Source organism: Balaenoptera physalus (assembly GCF_965194825.1).
Source record: "Balaenoptera physalus genome assembly, chromosome: 3".
NCBI lineage: Eukaryota > Metazoa > Chordata > Mammalia > Artiodactyla > Balaenopteridae > Balaenoptera > Balaenoptera physalus.
The window spans coordinates 12,647,693-12,666,161 of record NC_138890.1 but is presented as its reverse complement, the minus strand read 5'-3'; the positions used below and the strand labels follow the sequence as shown (position 1 = coordinate 12,666,161).

At 52.4% G+C, this 18,469-nt stretch overlaps 2 protein-coding genes across 4 annotated transcripts in view; both read right to left on the bottom strand.

The window, feature by feature from the left end:
• SLC5A5 (solute carrier family 5 member 5) overlaps positions 1-17,860 on the bottom strand; it is a 28,486-nt gene extending 10,626 nt beyond the window's left edge. The window contains exons 1-4 of one of the 3 annotated variants that reach the window (XM_082456123.1): positions 17,839-17,860; positions 1,383-2,702; positions 438-503; positions 9-60 (exon numbers count right to left, since the gene is read on the bottom strand). In XM_082456123.1, the coding sequence (XP_082312249.1) occupies positions 9-60; positions 438-503; positions 1,383-1,739 (475 nt within the window). In that variant the 5' untranslated portion in view covers positions 1,740-2,702; positions 17,839-17,860. Of the gene's footprint in view, positions 1-8; positions 61-437; positions 504-1,382; positions 4,610-17,838 lie in introns of those variants that run through there. The other 2 variants (XM_082456122.1, XM_082456124.1) reach the window with 2 other exon arrangements.
• RPL18A (ribosomal protein L18a) lies at positions 7,676-11,199 on the bottom strand. The gene is made up of 5 exons (XM_082455582.1): positions 11,088-11,199; positions 9,559-9,738; positions 8,829-8,958; positions 8,039-8,148; positions 7,676-7,825 (listed from the first exon to the last, which is right to left on the bottom strand). The coding sequence occupies exons 1-5, from the start codon at positions 11,103-11,105 to the stop codon at positions 7,733-7,735; spliced, it is 531 nt and encodes a 176-aa protein (XP_082311708.1). The 5' UTR covers positions 11,106-11,199; the 3' UTR covers positions 7,676-7,732.
• Positions 17,861-18,469: the final 609 nt, after the last annotated feature.

Genomic DNA, 18,469 nt, shown 5'->3' with positions numbered 1-18,469 from the left:
AGTCAAACCTTGGTTCAGGATGAGCGCGGGGGCGTAGATCACGATGCCAGTGTACAGCATCTGCAGGTAGAGGGCAGGGGCAGGTGAGTAGGGGCGGGGGGATTGGGGGGCTCCTGGGTGAAGAAGGCATTAGGAGATAGGGGGAGAAGGGTGGTTGGGGTACGTGACTAGGGGCAGATGGGCAGGGCCATGTAGGGTCGCGGCAGGCTCGGGTAGCGCATATGCGAGAGGCCTGTGGGCCAAACTTGTATTATAGATGGAGCCTCTTGGGGGCGGGGCCAGAAGGATTGGGGGCGGGGCCTAGGCAAGGCTTTGCGGGGTGGGGGCGGGACCCACGGGGCGGGGTCGTGAGGGAAGGGAGAGGGCTGTGGGCGGGACCGACCAAGATTTGACCCGAGCTGGACCCTGGGGGCGAGGGCGGGGCCGAGGCCACTCACTGTAGCCACCAGGTACTGCAGTGTCCCGCAGAGCCGCACAGCGCGGCTGAAGCGCAGCTCCAGATACTGCAAAGAGGAGCCGAGGGCTCATGGTCACTTGGACAGGCCCTACCCAGGGGACCGAGGCGTCTGGGGTCCTTCACTGGCCCTCTTGGCTTCTGCCCGCCCTCGGGAGGGCAACTGCGCCCTCCGCACTCTTGCCCACGGGGGCTCCCGCCAGGAGCACACACTCCGACCTATCCGCACACACTTGCACACACGCGCCATCCCCGCGCCTGTGCACATGGCGTGTGCCCAGGAGGACTGAGCCATCAAGTGTGTACACATCAGCCCCACCCACTCCCACTCATGTCTGATTGTCCCCCGGGGCTGCCGCCTCTCTGAGTCAACTTTGGCAAGATACAGACAGTGCCTGTAGCTGGCTGCCTACCGTACACTGGTCAAGATTTTAATCACTTCGCCTACTGCCCTGGAGGGAGGTCCTGTAATTAGCCCAGTTTGACGTTTGGGAAACACGAGCAGAGAGGCAACCCCTTGCCGAAGGTAGGAGGAAGCGGAGATGTCGGATTTCGAATCCGGAGCCCGCCTCCCGGCGAGCACTCGGGTGTACGCAAGCTCAGGCATGTGGGTTGCAAGTGTGTGCCTGTTCGCACGTGAGTGCGCCCCTGGCCGAGCCTGGCCACGCCCTGACCGGGTTTCCACCAGAGAGAATCCGGACGCCGGCTCCTCTTCCTCCTTCCTGCCCCTGGCCCCAGTGCCTGGGGCTTCTTCCCAGAACCCTCGCCACCTGTCCGCCCGGGGGCCCCCACATTAAAGCACTACGGAGCCCGCCTGCGGCCCCCTGCGGCCCCCTGCACAGCAGTTCAAAGCCTCAGGATCTCCCCCGCCGCGACCCTGCGTTCCCAGCCAGGCAGGTCCTGACGCTGCCGGGCCTCTGCCTGGTACCTGGTAGGTGCTGGTGAGGCCCAGGCGGTAGAAGACCGGCAGGAAGAGCAGGGCAGTGAGCAGAGAGTTGAGCAGCTGTCCCAGGCACATCCAGAGGAACTTGAGGCCGTAGCGGTAGGCCTCGGCCGGCACACCCAGCACCTGTACCGCCGACATGAAGCTGGCGGCCAGCGAGAGGCCAACGGGCAGGGCAGTCAGGCGCCGGCCCCCGGTGAAGAAATCCTCGGCGCTGCGCTGCCCGCCCCGGGCTAGCCCGACCCATAGCCCGATGCCGGTGGACACCAGCAGCATGAGAGCGAAGACCCCGTAGTCCCAAGCTCCGAACGTGGCCTGCGCCCCTGCCTCGACGGCGGCCATGAGGTGTGGGTGAGGGGACCAGGCGTGTCCTCCGCCCTTCCAGCCACCCCGCTTGTCTCGGCTAAGGGAAGTTGGCAGTGGCAGAGGAGGCAGGACTGCGCAGAGGTGGGAGGATGCTCGGCCTCGGCAGCTGCACGGCAAACCTGTCCCCTTTGGTCCCCCGCGGGGCCGGGGCTCCCTGGGCAAGGAATCTGTGGCTCCTTGCTGCGGTCGCCTGTCTCCCTGTCCCTCCTCTTCGTCTTCGTGTCTGTCTCCACCGTCTGTCTGTCTGTCCACCTGGCCTCCCACTCGGTCCGATTGCCCGGTGCAGCTGTGCGTCCACCACCCACACGTCTGTCCCTCTCCCTGGGAGCTGTGCTCAGCGCTGACTGCAGGAGGTCTCGGTGGGGCTTAAAGGGGCAGCTCGCGGGCGGCGGGCTGTGGATTTATTGGGCTCCCGGGTCAGCGAAACTCCGCCCTCAGACGTGGGGGCGGGCAGGACCCGCACCCTTTCCTCCCTGGATTCGATCGGATAAGCCGGGACAGGACACGTAGGTGGCTGCTGGGGGGTGGGTGGAGGCTCCCAAATGCCCACCCTTGCTTCGTGTGGCACTTTCCGCTGACCATAAGCTGTTAATGCCTCCCTTTGACAGGTGGGGAAACTGAGGTTCTGAGATGGCATGTCACTCACCCAAGGCCACACAGCCTGGAGCAGTGGCTGCACCATTCAAATCCCCACTGTGCTTTTTGTACCTTGAGCTACGGGGAGCTCACTCACCCACAGGAGTGGGGTTTACTTTCAAGGTTGCAGGGTCCCATAAGGAAAGTTTGCTCTGCTTGAACCACCGCCCCCAACTGGCACCGTGACCCACTCCCTTTCTCTAGAGCCTAGAGGGAGGGCATCACCAAACCCCGCCCTTAGGCTAAGTTGAGTGGAAGGCATTCAAGTCCTGAACGCATACATATTTGAGGAAGTCTTTGCTTCTCTCTGGCCTCAGTTTCCCCATCTGTAAATGGGGGTAAAATAGCCCTTGTCTCAGAGGAATAAATTGAACCTGCATAACAAAAGCCTGGCACAGAGTAAGTACCTCATTCATTCATTTCTTTATCCATTCGTTGGTTCCTTCACCAAACATGAACTAGTGTCTACGCTGTGCCAGACATTAAGTGTATAATGGAGGTCATGGGGGAGGGATTGTCTGTGGCCATGAACCTGAATAAATGGAGACAGGACTACCTGGGGAAGTAGTGTCTGGCATGTCCCTATCGCACAAATGAGACCAGAGGTACAGGGGAAGGGGAAGTCCCTTGTCTAGGGTAATGCCATCAAGAAACACAGACACTGTCATCTGGAGGCTCTGACCTCTGGGTTCAAGTCCTAGCTTGACCCCCAAAAGCTGGGTTCCCTCCTCCATAAGTGAGAGGGATCTAAGAATTTGCCCGGTTTCATGCTAGGGCACTGGAACCCTCCCCAGCCTCTGCCACCCCCTGGTGGCCTCTTCGGGCCTACACACGTCACCCAAGCTGGGTCCAGCGTCCTCCAGGCATCCTCACGTTTCGCCCAGGACTGTCTTCTCACTCTCTCTCCGTGCAAGGGTGCAGAGCCGGCCTGCTCTTCCCTGCATCTGCTGCCTGCTGGTGTGCACCTTTCACCTGTGCCAGGAGGATGGGGAGGACACCGAATTCCTCCTCCTTCTACTCCCCTGCTGCATCCTCCTGGAAAACCTGGTGGGAAAGGGGAAATCCAGGATCCCCACAAAGCCAAGCAAGAGAATGCAAATATATGCAAATTGATGCAAACTCAGGCAAAAACCTGTCCTATCTCCCCAGGGAGGTTCTAGGAACAGGACACTGGGGACATAACAGGTTCCAGGTGGACCCATCCCGCACACGGCCTCATGACTCTGACCAAGCCAGCAGATGAATACCCATTTCAGAAGCTAACAGATGACAAAAGTGAAGCAAGGTCAAAGATGGAGACGGCCTGGGGGGGGGGGGCCACTTAATGTGGGGTCTCAGGGAGGGGCCCTGCAGGCAGAGAATGAGCCAGGCTTCGAGAGAGCTGGGGGGAGAGCCCTGAGGTGGGAAGGAGCAGGACAGGGAGGGACACAGTGGACCTTGAGCCTTGGCGAGGGGTCTGGGTTTTATTCTGAGGGCGCTGGTCAGTGGGGGCCGGCCGCACTTAAGAGAGTCTGGAGCAAATGAGGGACCTAACAAGAGTTCTAGGTTCTGAAAAGCCCACCATGTCCAAGGCAGGGATTGAGGGGTGGGGAGAAATGGGTGGATTCAGGACATGTTCTGGACTTCCTGCACTGGAGGCCCAGAGTTGGAAGCCCTGCAGGGTGGGTGGTGGAGGAGAAAGTATGGAGGAGGGCAGGGAGCAGGGAGGGGAAGCAGTCACACCTTCCCTGACCGTGTGATTTGTCATGGAATGGGAGGAGGGCAGGCAGGACCCCAGGACCCCCTGTCGATGGGGGGAGAGGAGCAGGGCGATCCCTGAAGACCCAGCAGCAGCAGTCTAAGCAAAAGGGGCAGGAATGTCGGGGTGCTGGGTGGGTGTCTGCTGCCCCCACTCCTGACTGCTGCCTGGGTTCCAGCGTTCCCACGTCTCCCTGGAGACACGGCAAGGGGCGGAGATGAGAGGTCATGAGGTACTCTAGCCCCAGCATGACCTGCTGGGCATCTGTCCTTGAACATCTAACCCTGCACTCAGTAAAAGCAAACCTTTACTACCACTGGTGGCTGTCATGGTCATTATCATTGTGAGATTCTCTGATTCCAAGTCCTAAGGATTCTGATCCTATGATTCTCAGAGTCTCTGGGTGTCAGGATCTACTACAGGTCTCCTGGCCGCCCCCCCCTCGTCTTGCCCTGACACCTGCCCTTGGTCCTGACACAGGAGTGAGGTGCAGGGTGGGTCAGGGATGGGCGGCTCTTCCCCAGGGCTCCCAGCCCTGCCCAGTTGTGACAGCTGGCACCTGGACAAGCCCAGGGGTGGGACCTGGGAGTGCCTCAGCACCTGAGGAGGAGGGAGGGGTCCACCAGGCCTCTCGGGTTCCAGATTCCTGCCCATCCTTGGACTGGCTGGGTGAGCCTGGGCAAGAACCTGTTCCTGGGCCCCAGCTGACCACAGAGAGGAGTCAGTGATCCAGGTGGCCAGTCCTGCCTCACAGACCACACATGGATGGGCCCATTTCCTCCTAGCTCTGGGCCTTTGCGCTGGTTGGTCCTGGCATCTCAACTCCCACTGGCGACTGAGGGTTCAGTTCAGTGGTCCTCACCTCCAGCCAGCTTTGGATGGCTGCTGTAAGCAGGGTTTGTGGGGGAATTGCCAGGTGGGTGGCTACATGGTAGGGGGTGACAAAGTGACAAGAGGATGAGTAGATGGCAGGGTGGGTGGATGAATACGGGTGTGGGCAAACTGGGGGCTCACTCATCACTTGGTTCAAGGCCTCCTCAATGAGACTGACCCCATCCCTTAGCTGGCTGGGGCAGAGCCCTCCCAACTGGTTCCCAGGCTGTAATGTGGATAAAGCCTTGGTGGAACTTCAAGGTAGGGATGGGGGTGCATGGGGGACATTTGCGGGTCCCTGGCTTTCCACTTTCCTGGTGGCGCATTCTCCCACCTGACACTCCTGGCCTCTCGACCTCTAGCTCATCTGAAGCCCTCACCCCCAGACCTGAGGGATCACTATTCCCACTTTACATAGGAAAAACCTAAGGCTCAGAGTGGACCGTGACTTGCCCCAGGCACAGGCATCAGGAGTTCCAGATCATAGCCTACAAAGGTGTTTACTTCTCATGTTCTAGTCGTGCAGACCCAGGGTAAAAACAGCTGCTGGAGTACCAGCCATTGTGCCTATATTCTAGCCAGATGGTAGTTCCTGGAAATGGCACACATCACTACTGCTAGTATCACATGCCCATCCCTAGGTTAAAAGGCTGGGAAACTTTTCTGGGTGGCATCTAGATATGGAGATTCCTTTTACTGAGGAAGGAGAGAAGGAATATTTAGGGCAACCAGGAATTTCTGCCAGAAAGCACAGGGTTAATGAAATCAACTAGGGAAACAAAGAAAAATTTGGCCTGGCCCCCCAAAATATACCTTAAACATCAGAAAGTACCCTGAGGAAAAAAGTATTTACAACATATGTAGAGATTTTTTTCAGGCTTTCGCCCCACATACCTGAGCTTTTTCTTCGGGAGGTGGGGTGGGTACACACCACACGACTTGCAGGATCTTAGTTCCCCAACCAGGGATTGAACCCGGGCCCCAGAGGTGAAAGCGCCGAGTCCTAACCACTGGACTGCCAGGGAATTATGATACCAGAGCTTTTAAAAAGTGATTCAACTTTGTAAGACTTTTTTCTTTCATGTAAACGATTTTTTTATCAGGGCAGAATGCTTTTGCATAAGGAAAAGCAAATTCAAATCCTAAGATGTGCTTTTTTTCAGCCACCGGCTTGCTAACCCAAGTTGTGGGCAAGGCTGGAGGAAAACATGACCCCTTCTTATTAAGTGCTGTTGAGAATGAATTGGAACATCCGTGGAAGACATTTTGGCAGAGTTAACATCAAAAATTTGGCCCAGCATTGCCAGACCCAGGACTTTTCCCCACGTGGTGCACATACAGGTAGAGGGATAGTCACTGGCCATCACCACTCTTCTCAGACTTACTTAACTCCTCCTGGTGATGCAGTGACACATGTGGTCCCTGCCCTCTCAGATTCCGTCTGGTGGGGGACAGAAACCCAATGGTTCACAGTCTTCAGCGAGGCAGTGATGATCTGTGGAGAGCAGTCTAGGCACAGCGCTCAGCAAGTGCAAAGGCCCGGGAGGTGGGAAAGAGGCACCGGTGTTGCAACAGGCAAAGCAGCCAGCAAGGACCCAGGGCCTGTCTTTCCCATGAGAATGGCTAGCTGTGCCTGAGCCCTGCCTTAGGCACCTCTCCAAGAACAGGTGGGGTTTGAAGTGAGCTGGTTTTCTGGAAACCACCCAGGACCATCCTGCCAACTAGTCCCACCGCCACAGGTGGGGAAGGGGAGACTGTGCCCCTATCCAGGACCACCCTCCAGGACTGGTTGCTCTCCCCGCCCCCCCAACTACCTCTTTGTGCCTCAGCTTCTTCCCAATCGACGGCTCTCTGGAACACAAGGCAGGTCCTCGTTGACCCGTGTACCCACTGCCTGCAGAGCAGTGTGACTCCCTAAGGCTTGTCAACTGAGCAAATCGGGTCAGTGTCCAGACCTTCTGAAGAGGACACCAAGGTTCAAAGGGCCAGGGTTGCCCAGGGTGACACACCAAGGACAGATGTTCCCAACATCTGAGCTCTTAGCTGTGCCTCAGCCTCCTGGCTGAGGAGCTCAGGCCAGGGTGGGATTATCTTCATGCCTGGAATTCCAGGAGACAGATGCCCACTGTGAAACCTTGACCTCCTTGGGCAGGATTAGGACAGCTTCATTCAAGAGGCCCCCAGCTGGCGAAGGGGAAACAAGCTAGCACAGCAGGCTCATGACCCTCTTGGACGCCCCCTTGTGTCTGCTGTGAGGATCTTGACCAGGGTTGTAGGCTGGGTGGGGAAGGCCACACACAGAATGAAACCAACCCCATCAACCTGATCTCCCTCAGGGTGCAGCTGTCATCTCACCACCACAGAAATGGGGGGCAGCGGGGGGACGCACAGAGCTGAGAATTGTGTCTAACAAGGCAGGTAAGAAAGATTTGGGGGCCAAACCTGTGGCCTACAGCATACCCCAAAGCTCACAGCACAGAGCTGCCTGCTGGCACTGAGAGAGCTGAGGGGGGCAGGGGCTGGCCATTCCTAGAGCTCCCCTTCTGGAGAATCCAATGTCAGGGCCCTACTCGAGGAGAGGAGGACTCCTCCCCGAGCACTCACAGCTTGGCTGCACCCTTTTGAGTTCTGCAGGGTGTGCAAAGAAAACAACTGCATCTGAGTGCCCGGTTTTCCCAACGAGTTTTATTTGGGCAGACCTGGGAACAGGGAGGCCCTGCATCTAAAAGAAGGTGTTGGGCCTCTTGGTGGTGAAGCGTGGCTTGTGCTGGCGACGGAGAACCCGGTGGGGCAGTGGGAATTTGATCTTGGAGTCCTGTAATATGAAAAGGCAGGCAAAGGTGTTGGGGGGAGGCTCTTAACCTTGTCTCCCAAGGACCACTGAGGTGTGGCCACCCCCACTGGGCTCCTGCGTCAAACCCGGTGCTTTACTGCATCTCCCAAGTCTGGAGGAGCTGCCAGGCCAGTCTGGCGTTCCAGGGCAGCCCCTTCAGCCCAGTCTGCCCAGCAGGGCCCCGAGGGCACTCACGTGGAACTGCTTGACTGCTGGTCGCCGGCACTTGCTGGCTGCGATCTCCTCCACCTTCATTATCTGGATCGAGTGGGCCCGGGCACGGTGCCGGGCGCCCATGTCTCGGTCTACAGGGATCAGAAAGGGGGGCACTTGGGGAACGAGTGGCCACAGCATCTGGTCCCAGCAGGTACTGGCTACCAAGTGTGTAGAACCTCCAAATTCACTTTGAGGGGCATGGCTGCAGGCCCCCAAAGGCGACAAGATCCACTTGCTGTTAGCACCTCTGTTTAAACCGCTGTTACAAGAAACAGCAGTTCTTGGGTTTAGGTGCTTGGACTCTGGTCCTGGTAGGTGACCCACCCTGGGAGCACCTGGGGCTGCAAATGGCAGGTCCCAACACTGGACAGGGGCTGGACTAAGTTCTGAGCAGCAGTTGTCTCTACACAAGGGGCTGATCTCAAACCTCAAGAAGGAGGTTCCAGATGCAGTTGGTGGTGGGTGACTGAACCAGCTCAGGAATGACTCGAGGACCCTCCCTCCAATCTCCTAAGTCCACTTGCTGCCAAGGTTCCAGAAAAAGGTGTGCTTGGGGCATCCTCTCCACTCCTCCTGCCCCCAAAGCAACACCTCCTGTGCCTCCCCTGTCACCATCCCTGGGACTCCCACCTACCCCCAAGAAAGCTCTTGCGTTTGTCCTGTCTTGCGTCTTCCTGTCCAGTCTGGCAGGAAGGATGTCAGACTGAGCTACAAGTGCCTGCTCTGTGAGCCTAAAGGAGGGACCTGGTTTGGGGACCCGGTGGCTTACAGCACTGGGTGACAGCACCGGCTGTGGTCAGGTCCCGGTACTCCCGGTACATGTTGTGGGTGCCACTGCGGGAGTCATAGCGCAGCCAGATGCCGAAGTTCTTCACCCGCAGGGGAGATTTTTCGAACACCTGCCAAGGAGAGGAGACCAGCTGAGGCGAGAGCAGCAAGTGGGCTTCAATCAGACCCCCTCCATCCCTGAACCTCTGCTCCCGCCCCGCCCCGCCACTCCAAAGGACAGCCCAGCCCCCAGGCCTCTCTTGCCTATTTCCCAGTCCCTGCACCTTCAGACATCTGAGGAGAAATCTGCTGTGCAAGGGAAATTCCCATAGCAACAGCAGGGATGCAGAGCAGACCAGGCCGAGATGCTTCCCCCATGGGGACTGACACAGCTCCAGACCACCCCTCAACACAACTCTCCTGGGACCATCTGGGCCCAAAACCACCTGCTGCCCAGTGTAGCCTCACAGTGCAGAGTCCAGCATCTCCCCCCACACTTTACAGATAAGACCCAGCCTCAACCAAGGGGTCCCAGCAGGCCTTCCCTGGGCCTTGGGCTTTCTCATTAGGAAAAGGGCACCAAGTCACCTATTCCATCCCAACCTAGGGCCTGAAGAGCACAAGGGAACAGACCAGAGTTTGTAAAGTCCGCTAATTCTGTTGGGTGACAGCTGCCCCATGGGAGGGTGTAAATCCTCTCCGGATCCCACCCAGCCTCAGACACCCCATACCTGTCCACAGTAGACAATTTCCCCTGAAGACTTCTTCATCTTCTTCAGCTGAGATACAAAGTACCAGAAGCGGGACTTGGCAACAACATGGTTAGGCGCAAAGATCCGCATGCGATAGAGGGGTGGCGTGCGGCACTTGGGGGTCGGCAGGCAGCGCCCCACCACCTTGTATTCTCGAAGCTGAAAGAGAAATGGGGGTGAGGTGGGGCCAGCACCCAAAGCCCAGAGGTAACTGTGGAGACTCACTCTGCTCCCCTTCCCAAGCCTGTTGACAACTGGATCAGGGGACGGAGAAGGGCAAGTCCCACCCCAGGGCCTCCATGTGAAATCTGGCTGACTGTGGGTCATGCCACTGTCTGAGCCTTCCACATAAAAGGGAGTGAGAGTGGGGAGGATTGACCAAGGTGCCTGTGTGCCCTTTGCCCTGGCTCAGGAAAGCTGGGTGAGGGTCTCAACCCCTCCCTTCCTCTCCCTTTCTATGGGCTGGCCTGGAACAGTCAAGCTGTCTCCTTCCTCCAGAGCATCTCTGCAGCTCACAGTAACTTGCCAAAATCCTCTTTCATTCCAGACCCCAGAGACAGTGACCAGCCTGGGATCTCACAGCCAACTCCAGGCAGAACCAGGACAAGAATCCAGTTCCCTGCCCAGCTCTGGGCTCCCTGCACTGCTGTCATGACTTGCAGCTGCCTCAGTTTTCCCAGCTGCAGTCCAAGGGGTTTGGACTCCCAAGTGTAAGCTCCCTGTTTACACAGATGCAAAAGGTGAAGATGTCTGCCAGGTCCAAATCCTGTGGTATACTAGAAAGGAGCCACCTCCATAAGATAACCTGTCACCATTTTACTACTATCAATAGAAAATTACCCCAAACCTCACAAACTCGGTTCCTACTTCTATCTCTCAACCTGACTCATCGGCCTCCCGGACCACCCATTCAGGAAGGGATACCGATGCGGTCGGCCCCTTTTCCAGTGTGGAAACTGGGGCTGGAAAGCTGAAAATGACCCACCCATACTGTTTCTCCCCAGGGCCTACTCTTCCATCTCTGTGCTATTAACACCCTCTGATTTTGCCCAGCACTCTCCACAGCGATAAGGCTCGCACTCTCCACGTCAGCTCGGACTTACAAATTTCTTCTATTTCTCTCACAGCCATGCCAGGAGAAACAGAATTCTATTGCCCTCCCTCCCCTCCCCGCCCTCCCGCCACCTTGTCCACTTTGCTGACGGGGATACTGAGGCTCGGAAGCTCGATGAGGTCCCGCGGCGCATGTTTCCACGCCGCGCAACTTGTCCCTTCCCCTGGAAAGGAGACTCGGCCTCCCCGGCCTCCGCGATCCCCGAGCCGGCCCGGGCCATGCACCGGCCTCCCCACGCGGCTCCGCAGTGGCCGCCATGTTGGCTGCAACTGGGGACGGCGGCGCGCGGGACCTAGCCGGAACAAGCACTTCCGCGTGTCCCATGCCTCCTCCCGTGGCCCACGATTCGGTCCGCTTCGCGTTCCCACTCCCTGCCCCACCGCGCTCGTCTTACCGTGCCCGAGGCCTTCATAACGCTCTATCCGCGCTCGCCGCCACCCTCGAAAAGGAAGTGACCGCCCTCGCGCAGCCGCTCAACTCGACTTCGTGGCCGGAAGTCCCTCCCATTCGAGGCCGCGAGCCCATTGGCTCGTCGGCCCCGAGCTCAATAAGATTTGCTTCTTCATTGGCTCCAGATGCACCAAACTCTCACAGCCTGGCCTCCGTTTGCGGCGAGACTACAACTCCCAAGACGTGGGGAGACTAGCCCTCCTGTTCAAACGCGACGTAAGGGAGCGTCGGCGCGCGCGCATGACGGGAGTTGTAGATACGCTGGGAGGTCTCGGTGGCCCGTTCCGGGTTCCACTTCCCTGGCAAACGTATGTATATAGAAGTACACCTCGGGTGGTCTAGGGGCTATGATGAGGTAGCGGCGCTTCTTCCCACTCCGGGTCTCTTTTCTCCCGGAGGTGTGTTACGGAGTTTTCGAGTTCTCTTCTGTTAAATGGGAATAATACTGGTGTTTTTCCTCCTGGAAATGTTACAATAATTAGATAAAATAGGGCTTCCCTGGTGGCGCAGTGGTTAAGAATCCACCTGCCAATGTAGGAGACACGGGTTCAAGCCCTGGTCCGGGAAGATCCCACATGCCGCGGAGCAACTAAACCCGTGCACCACAACTACTGAGTCTGCGCTCTAGAGCCTGTGAGCCACAATTACTGAACCCGCGAGCCACAACTACTGAAGCCTATGTGCCTAGAGCCCGTGCTCCGCAACGAGAGAAACCACCGCAATGAGAAGTCTGCGCACCTCAATGAAGAGTAGCCCCTGCTCGCCACAACTAGAGAAAGCCCGCGCACCGAAATGAAGACCCAACACCGCCAAAAATAAATTTAAAAAAAATTAGATAAAATAACTCGTGTAAAACGCCAGGCACAGAGCAATTAACAAGGGCTAACGTTCATTAAGAGATGGAATGGTAGTTATTATTATTATGGGGGGGTGTCTGATTTGTGTTTCATAGTAGCAGATATTCAAACCCCATCTGCTTGCTTCCAGTACAGATCCTGGGGCAGCGACGGACGGGGGTGCAGAGCGGGGGGGGGGGGGCGCTAGAACCGATCAAGATGCAGCCCCACCTTTGAGGGGCTCCGGGCTTAGCAATTTGTTGGGGCAAAAAGAGGCTCTCCTGGAGGGGAGACCGAGAATGGAAAAGGAAAGAACCCACGATGTCAGGCTGTGAAGAAAAGCAAAGAGGAAAGAGGGTAAATTGGAGGGTTTATTTTAGGAGGGAGGGTTCTTGGAGGAGGTGACAAATGAGCCCAATTAGAATTTTTTTTATTAAGTAAAAAATTAATAACGGCTTAAGATATAGTTCACATGCCATACAATTCACACATTTAAATTGTACAATTCAATGGTTTTTTAAATTGCATTTACAGATATATATATGTGTGTATGTATTTATATATATAAACACACACACACAGTTGTGCAACGTCACCGTAAAATTTGGAACATTTCCATAATCCCCCAAAGAAGCCCCTTACCCTTAGCAGTCACTTTCCATTCCCTCCCCCTTCCCCAGCCCAAGGGTACTAAGAATCTACTTTCTACCTCTGTGGAGTTCCCTATTCTAGACATTTTACATAATTGGAATCATATAAAGTGAGATCTTTTGTGATTGGCTTCTTTCACTTAGCATATGTTTTCAAGGTTCATTCACATTATATCATGGATCAGTACTTCATTTCTTTTTATGGCTGAATAATATTCTATTGTGTAGATATATTTTGTTCATCCATTCTTCAGTTGATGGACATTTTCGTGGTTTCCACTTTTTGGCTGTTGTAAATAAGGAGATAATTACAGTTGCTTGCAAATCTTTGTGTCAATGTATGCTTTCATTTCTCTTGGGTATTGCTAGAGGTGGAATTGCTGGGTCACATGGTAATTCTGTGTTTAACTGCCAGAGTATTTTATAAAATGCCTGCATCATTTTACATTCCCATCAGTAATGTGTGAGGGCTCCAAATTCACTTCCTCACTGACGCTTTTAATTATTTGTCTTTTATTATAACCATCCTAGTGGGTGTGAAGTGGTATCTCACTGTATTTTTTATTTGCTTTTCCCGGATGACTAATGATATTGGGCATCTTTTCCTGTGCTTATTGGCCATACGTATATCTTCTTCGGAGAAATGTCTATTCAAATTCTTTGCCCATTTTTAAATTGAGTGTGTTTTTTAAAAAATAACTGAGTTTTAAGGGTTCTTCATATATTCTAGAGATTCATAGTTTCTTATCAGATATATGATTTGCAAATTTTTTTTCATTCTATGGGTTAACGTTTCACTGTCTTGATGGAGTCCTTTGAAGCACAAAAGTTTTTAATTTTGAAGTCCAACTTATCTATTTTTTCTTTTGCTGCTTGTGCTTGTGGTGTCATGTCTAAGAAACTACTGCCTAATCCAGAGTTATGATGTTTATGTTTTCTTCTAATACTTTTATAATTTTAGCTCTTATATTTAGGCTTTTGATCCATTTTGAGTTAATTTTATGTGTGATATGAAACAACGGTCCACTTCATTCTTTCACATGTGGATATTCAGTTGTTCCAGAACCATTTGTTGAAAAGATTATTCTTTCCCCTTCGAATTGTCAAAGATAAATGTGTTTATTTCTGGCTTCTTAATTTTATTCCATTGATCTATATATCTACCTTTATGCCGGTACGACATTGTTTTGATTGCTGTAGCTTTGTAGTAAGTTTTGAATTGGGAAGTATGAATTCTACAGTTTTGATCTTGTTTTTCAAGATCAAAAAGGCTATTTGGGGTCCCTTAGATTTTCATATGAAGTTTAGGATTAACTTATCAATTTCTGCAAAGAAGCCAGCTGAGATTTTGACAGGGATTGTTTTGAATCTGTAGATCAATTGGGGGAGTGTTGTCACCTTAACAACAGTACATCTGCCATTTTACTTTTTGTTTTTCTATGTGTCCCACGTCTTTTTTGTCTTTCCTCTATTCTTCCTTTACTGCTTTCCTTTTTTCCCCCAGTTGTATTGAGATATAGTTGACATATAACACTGTATTAGTTTCAGGTGTACAATATAAGGATTTGATATACGTATATATTGTGAAATGATCACTACAATAAGTTTCGTTAACACATCCATTACCTGACATAGTTACAGTTTTTTTCCCTTGTGTTGAGAACTTTAAGATCTATTTTCTCAGCAAATTTCAAACATACAATACAGTATTGTTAACTATAGTCATCATGCTGTACATTACATCCCCAGAACTTATTTATCTTGTCACTGGAAGTTTGTACCTTTTGACTCCCTTCACCCATCTCCCCTACCCCACAGATGCGAAAGGTGAAGATGTGTTTCTGTGAGTTCATTTTTTTAGATTCCACATATAAATGGAACCTATGTGTGGTATCTACATGTAAGTGGGGATCATACAGTATTTGTTTTTCTCTGTGTGACTTATTTCACTAAGCATAATACCCTCAAGGTCCATCCATGTTGCTGGAAATAGCAAGATTTCCTTCTTTTCAACGGCTAATAGTCCCTTGTATACATATTCCACATTTTGTTTATCCAGTCATCTGTTGATGAACACATAGGTTGCTTCCATGTCCTAGCTATTGTAAATAATGCTGCAATGAAATGGGAGTGCAAATATCTTTTTGAGTGAGTGTTATTGCTTTCCTTCAGATAAATATACAGAGGTGGAATTGCTGGATCATATGGTAGTTCTAATTTTAATTTTTTTTTAGGAACCTCCATACTGTTTTCCATAGTGGCTTCGTCAATTTACATTTCTACCAACAGTGCAAGAGGGTTCCTTTTTCTCCATATTCTCACCTCCAATTGTTACCTCTTGTCTTTTTTTTTGGGGGGGGCGGGGGCGCACCGCAGGCATGTGCTATCTTAGTTCCCCGACCATGGATCGAACCCACGCCCCCTGCAGTGGAAGCACGGAGTTTTAACCGCTGGACTGCCAGGGAAGTCCCACTCTTGTCTTTTTGATGCTAGCCATTTTAACAGGTGTGAAGTGGTATTTCACTGTGTGTTTTTTTTTTTAATTAATTAATTAATTTGGCTGCGTTGGGTCTTCGTTGCTGCGCGCGGGCTTTCTCTAGTTGCGGTGAGCGGGGGCTACTCTTTGTTGAGGTGAGTGGGCTTCTCACTGCGGTGGCTTCTCTTGTTGCGGAGCACGGGCTCTAGGTGCGTGGGCTTCAGTATTTGTGGCACACGGGCTCAGTAGTTGTGGCTCGCGGGCTCTAGAGCACAGGCTCAGTAGTTGTGGTGCACGGGCTTAGTTGCTCTGCAGCATGTGGGATCTTCCCGGACCAGGGCTCGAACCCATGTCCCCTGCATTGGCAGGTGGATTCTTAAACACTGCACCACCAGGGAAGTCCTTTTTTAAAAAAAAAAAAATTTATTTATTTATTTATTTTGGCTGCACTGGCTCTTAGATATGGCAGGCGGGACCTTCGTTTTGGTGTGCAGGATCTTTAGTTGTTGCATGTGGACTCTTAGTTGCAGCATGCATGCAGGATCTCGTTCCCCAACCAGGGATTGAACCTGGGTCCTCTGCATTGGGAGCGTGGAGCCTTACCCAGTGGACCACCAGGGAAATCCCTGCCTTTTCATTTTGTTGATGGTTTCCTTTGCTGTGCAGAAGCTTTTTAGTTTGATATAGTACCACTTGTTTATTTCTTTACTGCTTTCTGTTGCATGAAGCAACTATTTTCTAATGTAACATTTTACTTCCTTTAATGATTTTTTTCACTATATTTTTTGAGTTATTTCCTTAGTGCTTGCTTTAGGGCTTACTGTATACATCTCAACTTAGAATCTTCTTGGATTTATGCTGCCTTAATTTTAAGGACATACAGAAATGTTGCTCCTACATAGCTCATTTCCTCTTCCCCTTTTTGTCCTATTATTGTTATTATTGTTATACATATTACATCTACATATGTTACAAAACAAACAATACATTGTTATAATGATTACTCCATGCAGTTATATGTCTGTTAAAGAATCCAAGAAAATAAAGGAGGGCAAGTATATATTTATAGAGTTGTTATATTAATTTTCTCCTTTCGAATTTCTGGTTCTCTTCCTTTGTTTTTGTCGATTAGAGTTACTGAAATGGAGCAGGACCCTATAGTCCTTCCCCCCCATGTCCTCTGCTTGCTTTTTGTCTGTGACAAAAACTTTAGCCAAAGCATAAGTTTAATCAGAGAAGTGAGAAAAATGCATAAACAAAGGAAAACAGTCCAACAAGACTAAATAATAATAGTTTAGTCAATAAACATAGTCAAGGACCTTTAGTTCCTCTTCATGGGCTATAGATAATATTCTGAGCTATATCCTGTGAGCTGTCTTATAGGTACCAAAATCCTCACCAGGTGGAAGAAGTTAACTACATGATGACCAGACTGTAGTCATGACATAAGCTGCCACAATTCCAAGAATTGGCCTCAAGGAAATGGGAACAAACCGACCCTAGAACTGAAAATTAACTGTACTTAAAACAATCAAGATGACGCTGGTCAGACAACCGCGTGACCAATTTCAAGACGACTGCCAGAGCTGACTGTGCAATTTCTGCACGTAGCCCCCTCCCTGTCTATAAAAGCTCTTGCCCACTGATTGTCAGTTGGGGGGAGTTGGCTTTTGGAAGGAGTTACCCCCCTCCCCCCCGCCGCCACTCGGTTGCCGGTATCCAAAATAAAGCAAACTTTCCACCAGCTTGCCTATTATTTATTTGTTTGTTTGTTTATTTATTTTTGGCTGCGTTGGGTGTTCGTTGCTGCACGCGGGCTTTCTCTAGCTGCGGCGAGCGGGGGCTACTCTTCGTTGCAGTGCGCGGGCTTCTCATTGCGGTGGCTTCTCTTGTTGTGGAGCACGGGCTCTAGGCATGTGGGCTTCAGTAGTTGTGGTGCATGGGCTTAGTTGCTCCGCGGCATGTGGGATCTTCCCGGTCCAGGGCTCCAACCCGTGTCCCCTGCATTGGCAGGCGGATTCTTAACCACTGCGCCACCAGGGAAGCTCTAGCTTGCCTCTTTATTGGCGTTTGAGCAGCGAGCAGCCGGACTGCACTTTCAGTAACATTACTACCTGGTGTCATTTCCTGACTTCAATACAGCTTTGTTCCTCTCATCTCCTTTGCGCTATTATTGACAAATATATTACATTTCTATATGTTATAGGCCCCCAAATAAAATTAATATATATTTTTATACACCCGCTTTTTAAAATCAGATGAGACAAAAGGAGAAGAAATATGCATGTATGCTCTTTATTATAATTACAGAATTACCTTAATCTGTGGTCTTTAATTTTTTTGTATGCATTCCAATTAATGCTTTTTATTTCCCCTCCCGCATTTTGGGGTCTTTCTGTGCTGAAGAAGTCGTGATCCCAACATGGGCAGGAGATAAGTTAGTCCATGTCTTCCAGGTGGACACTTAGGTTGTGAAAATTGGGAAACTTGGCGGGAGAACATGATGGAGGAAGGGCGGTCAGGGCATCAGGCCTACACCCTCCTGGCTCTGGCCCCTTGCCTGGGCCGTCCGACAGGCGAGAGGCGACTCCACCCGAACAGCGCTGCCGCAAGTGTCCACTAGGTGGCAGCAGAGCCCTTGGCCGTCTTTGCCGGGTCGAGGCCAATAGCCGGGGACATCTGTGTGGGATACGCACAGGTTCGAATCCCACCGAGTGTTTCCTGGCGCATCACTGCTCTGGGCCTCAGTTTCCCTATCCTTAGGTGAGGTTAATAATAGTCCCCAGCTCTTAGGATTGTTGGGAGGTTTAAATGGCGTGTAATTGTTTGGACTGGGGTGGCAGGGGCTCTGCCTTTGCTGGCTGTGCCCTTCCCACTGTGCCTGAACTCTAGGCCTCGGTTTCCCCAGGCTGCGGGGAGGGAACAGGCGGTGGAAAGAGGTCCTGGAGCCTGGGGCACAAATCGAGTCCTGGGAGGGCAGGAGAGGGTCCAGAGGCGGGGAAGTAAGAAGGACAGGGGAGGAGAAGGGAAAGGGGAGGAGGATGAAGTAGAGAGGGAGGGTCACAGGCAGAGCCCTGGCCTTGGACCTGGCGCTTCTATCTCCAAAGCCTGGGTCAGGGTGACCCCTGCAGCTAGGAGGAGGAACGAACGTGTGGGGTGTGTGTGTGTGTTCTGCCTAAAAACCTTTTTTTTGGCATTTTGGTTCTGCCTGGCAAGTTTTGCCATGGTCTCCGCCACGCCCCTGACCCACCCTCTTGCGCCTGCGCACCCCTCCCGGCTCCCCCACCTCGCGCCACGCAGGACCCGGAGCCGGATAAGCTGGTGCTGGACCGGGGATCTCAAGCCAGGCGTCCCTCCGTTTCTG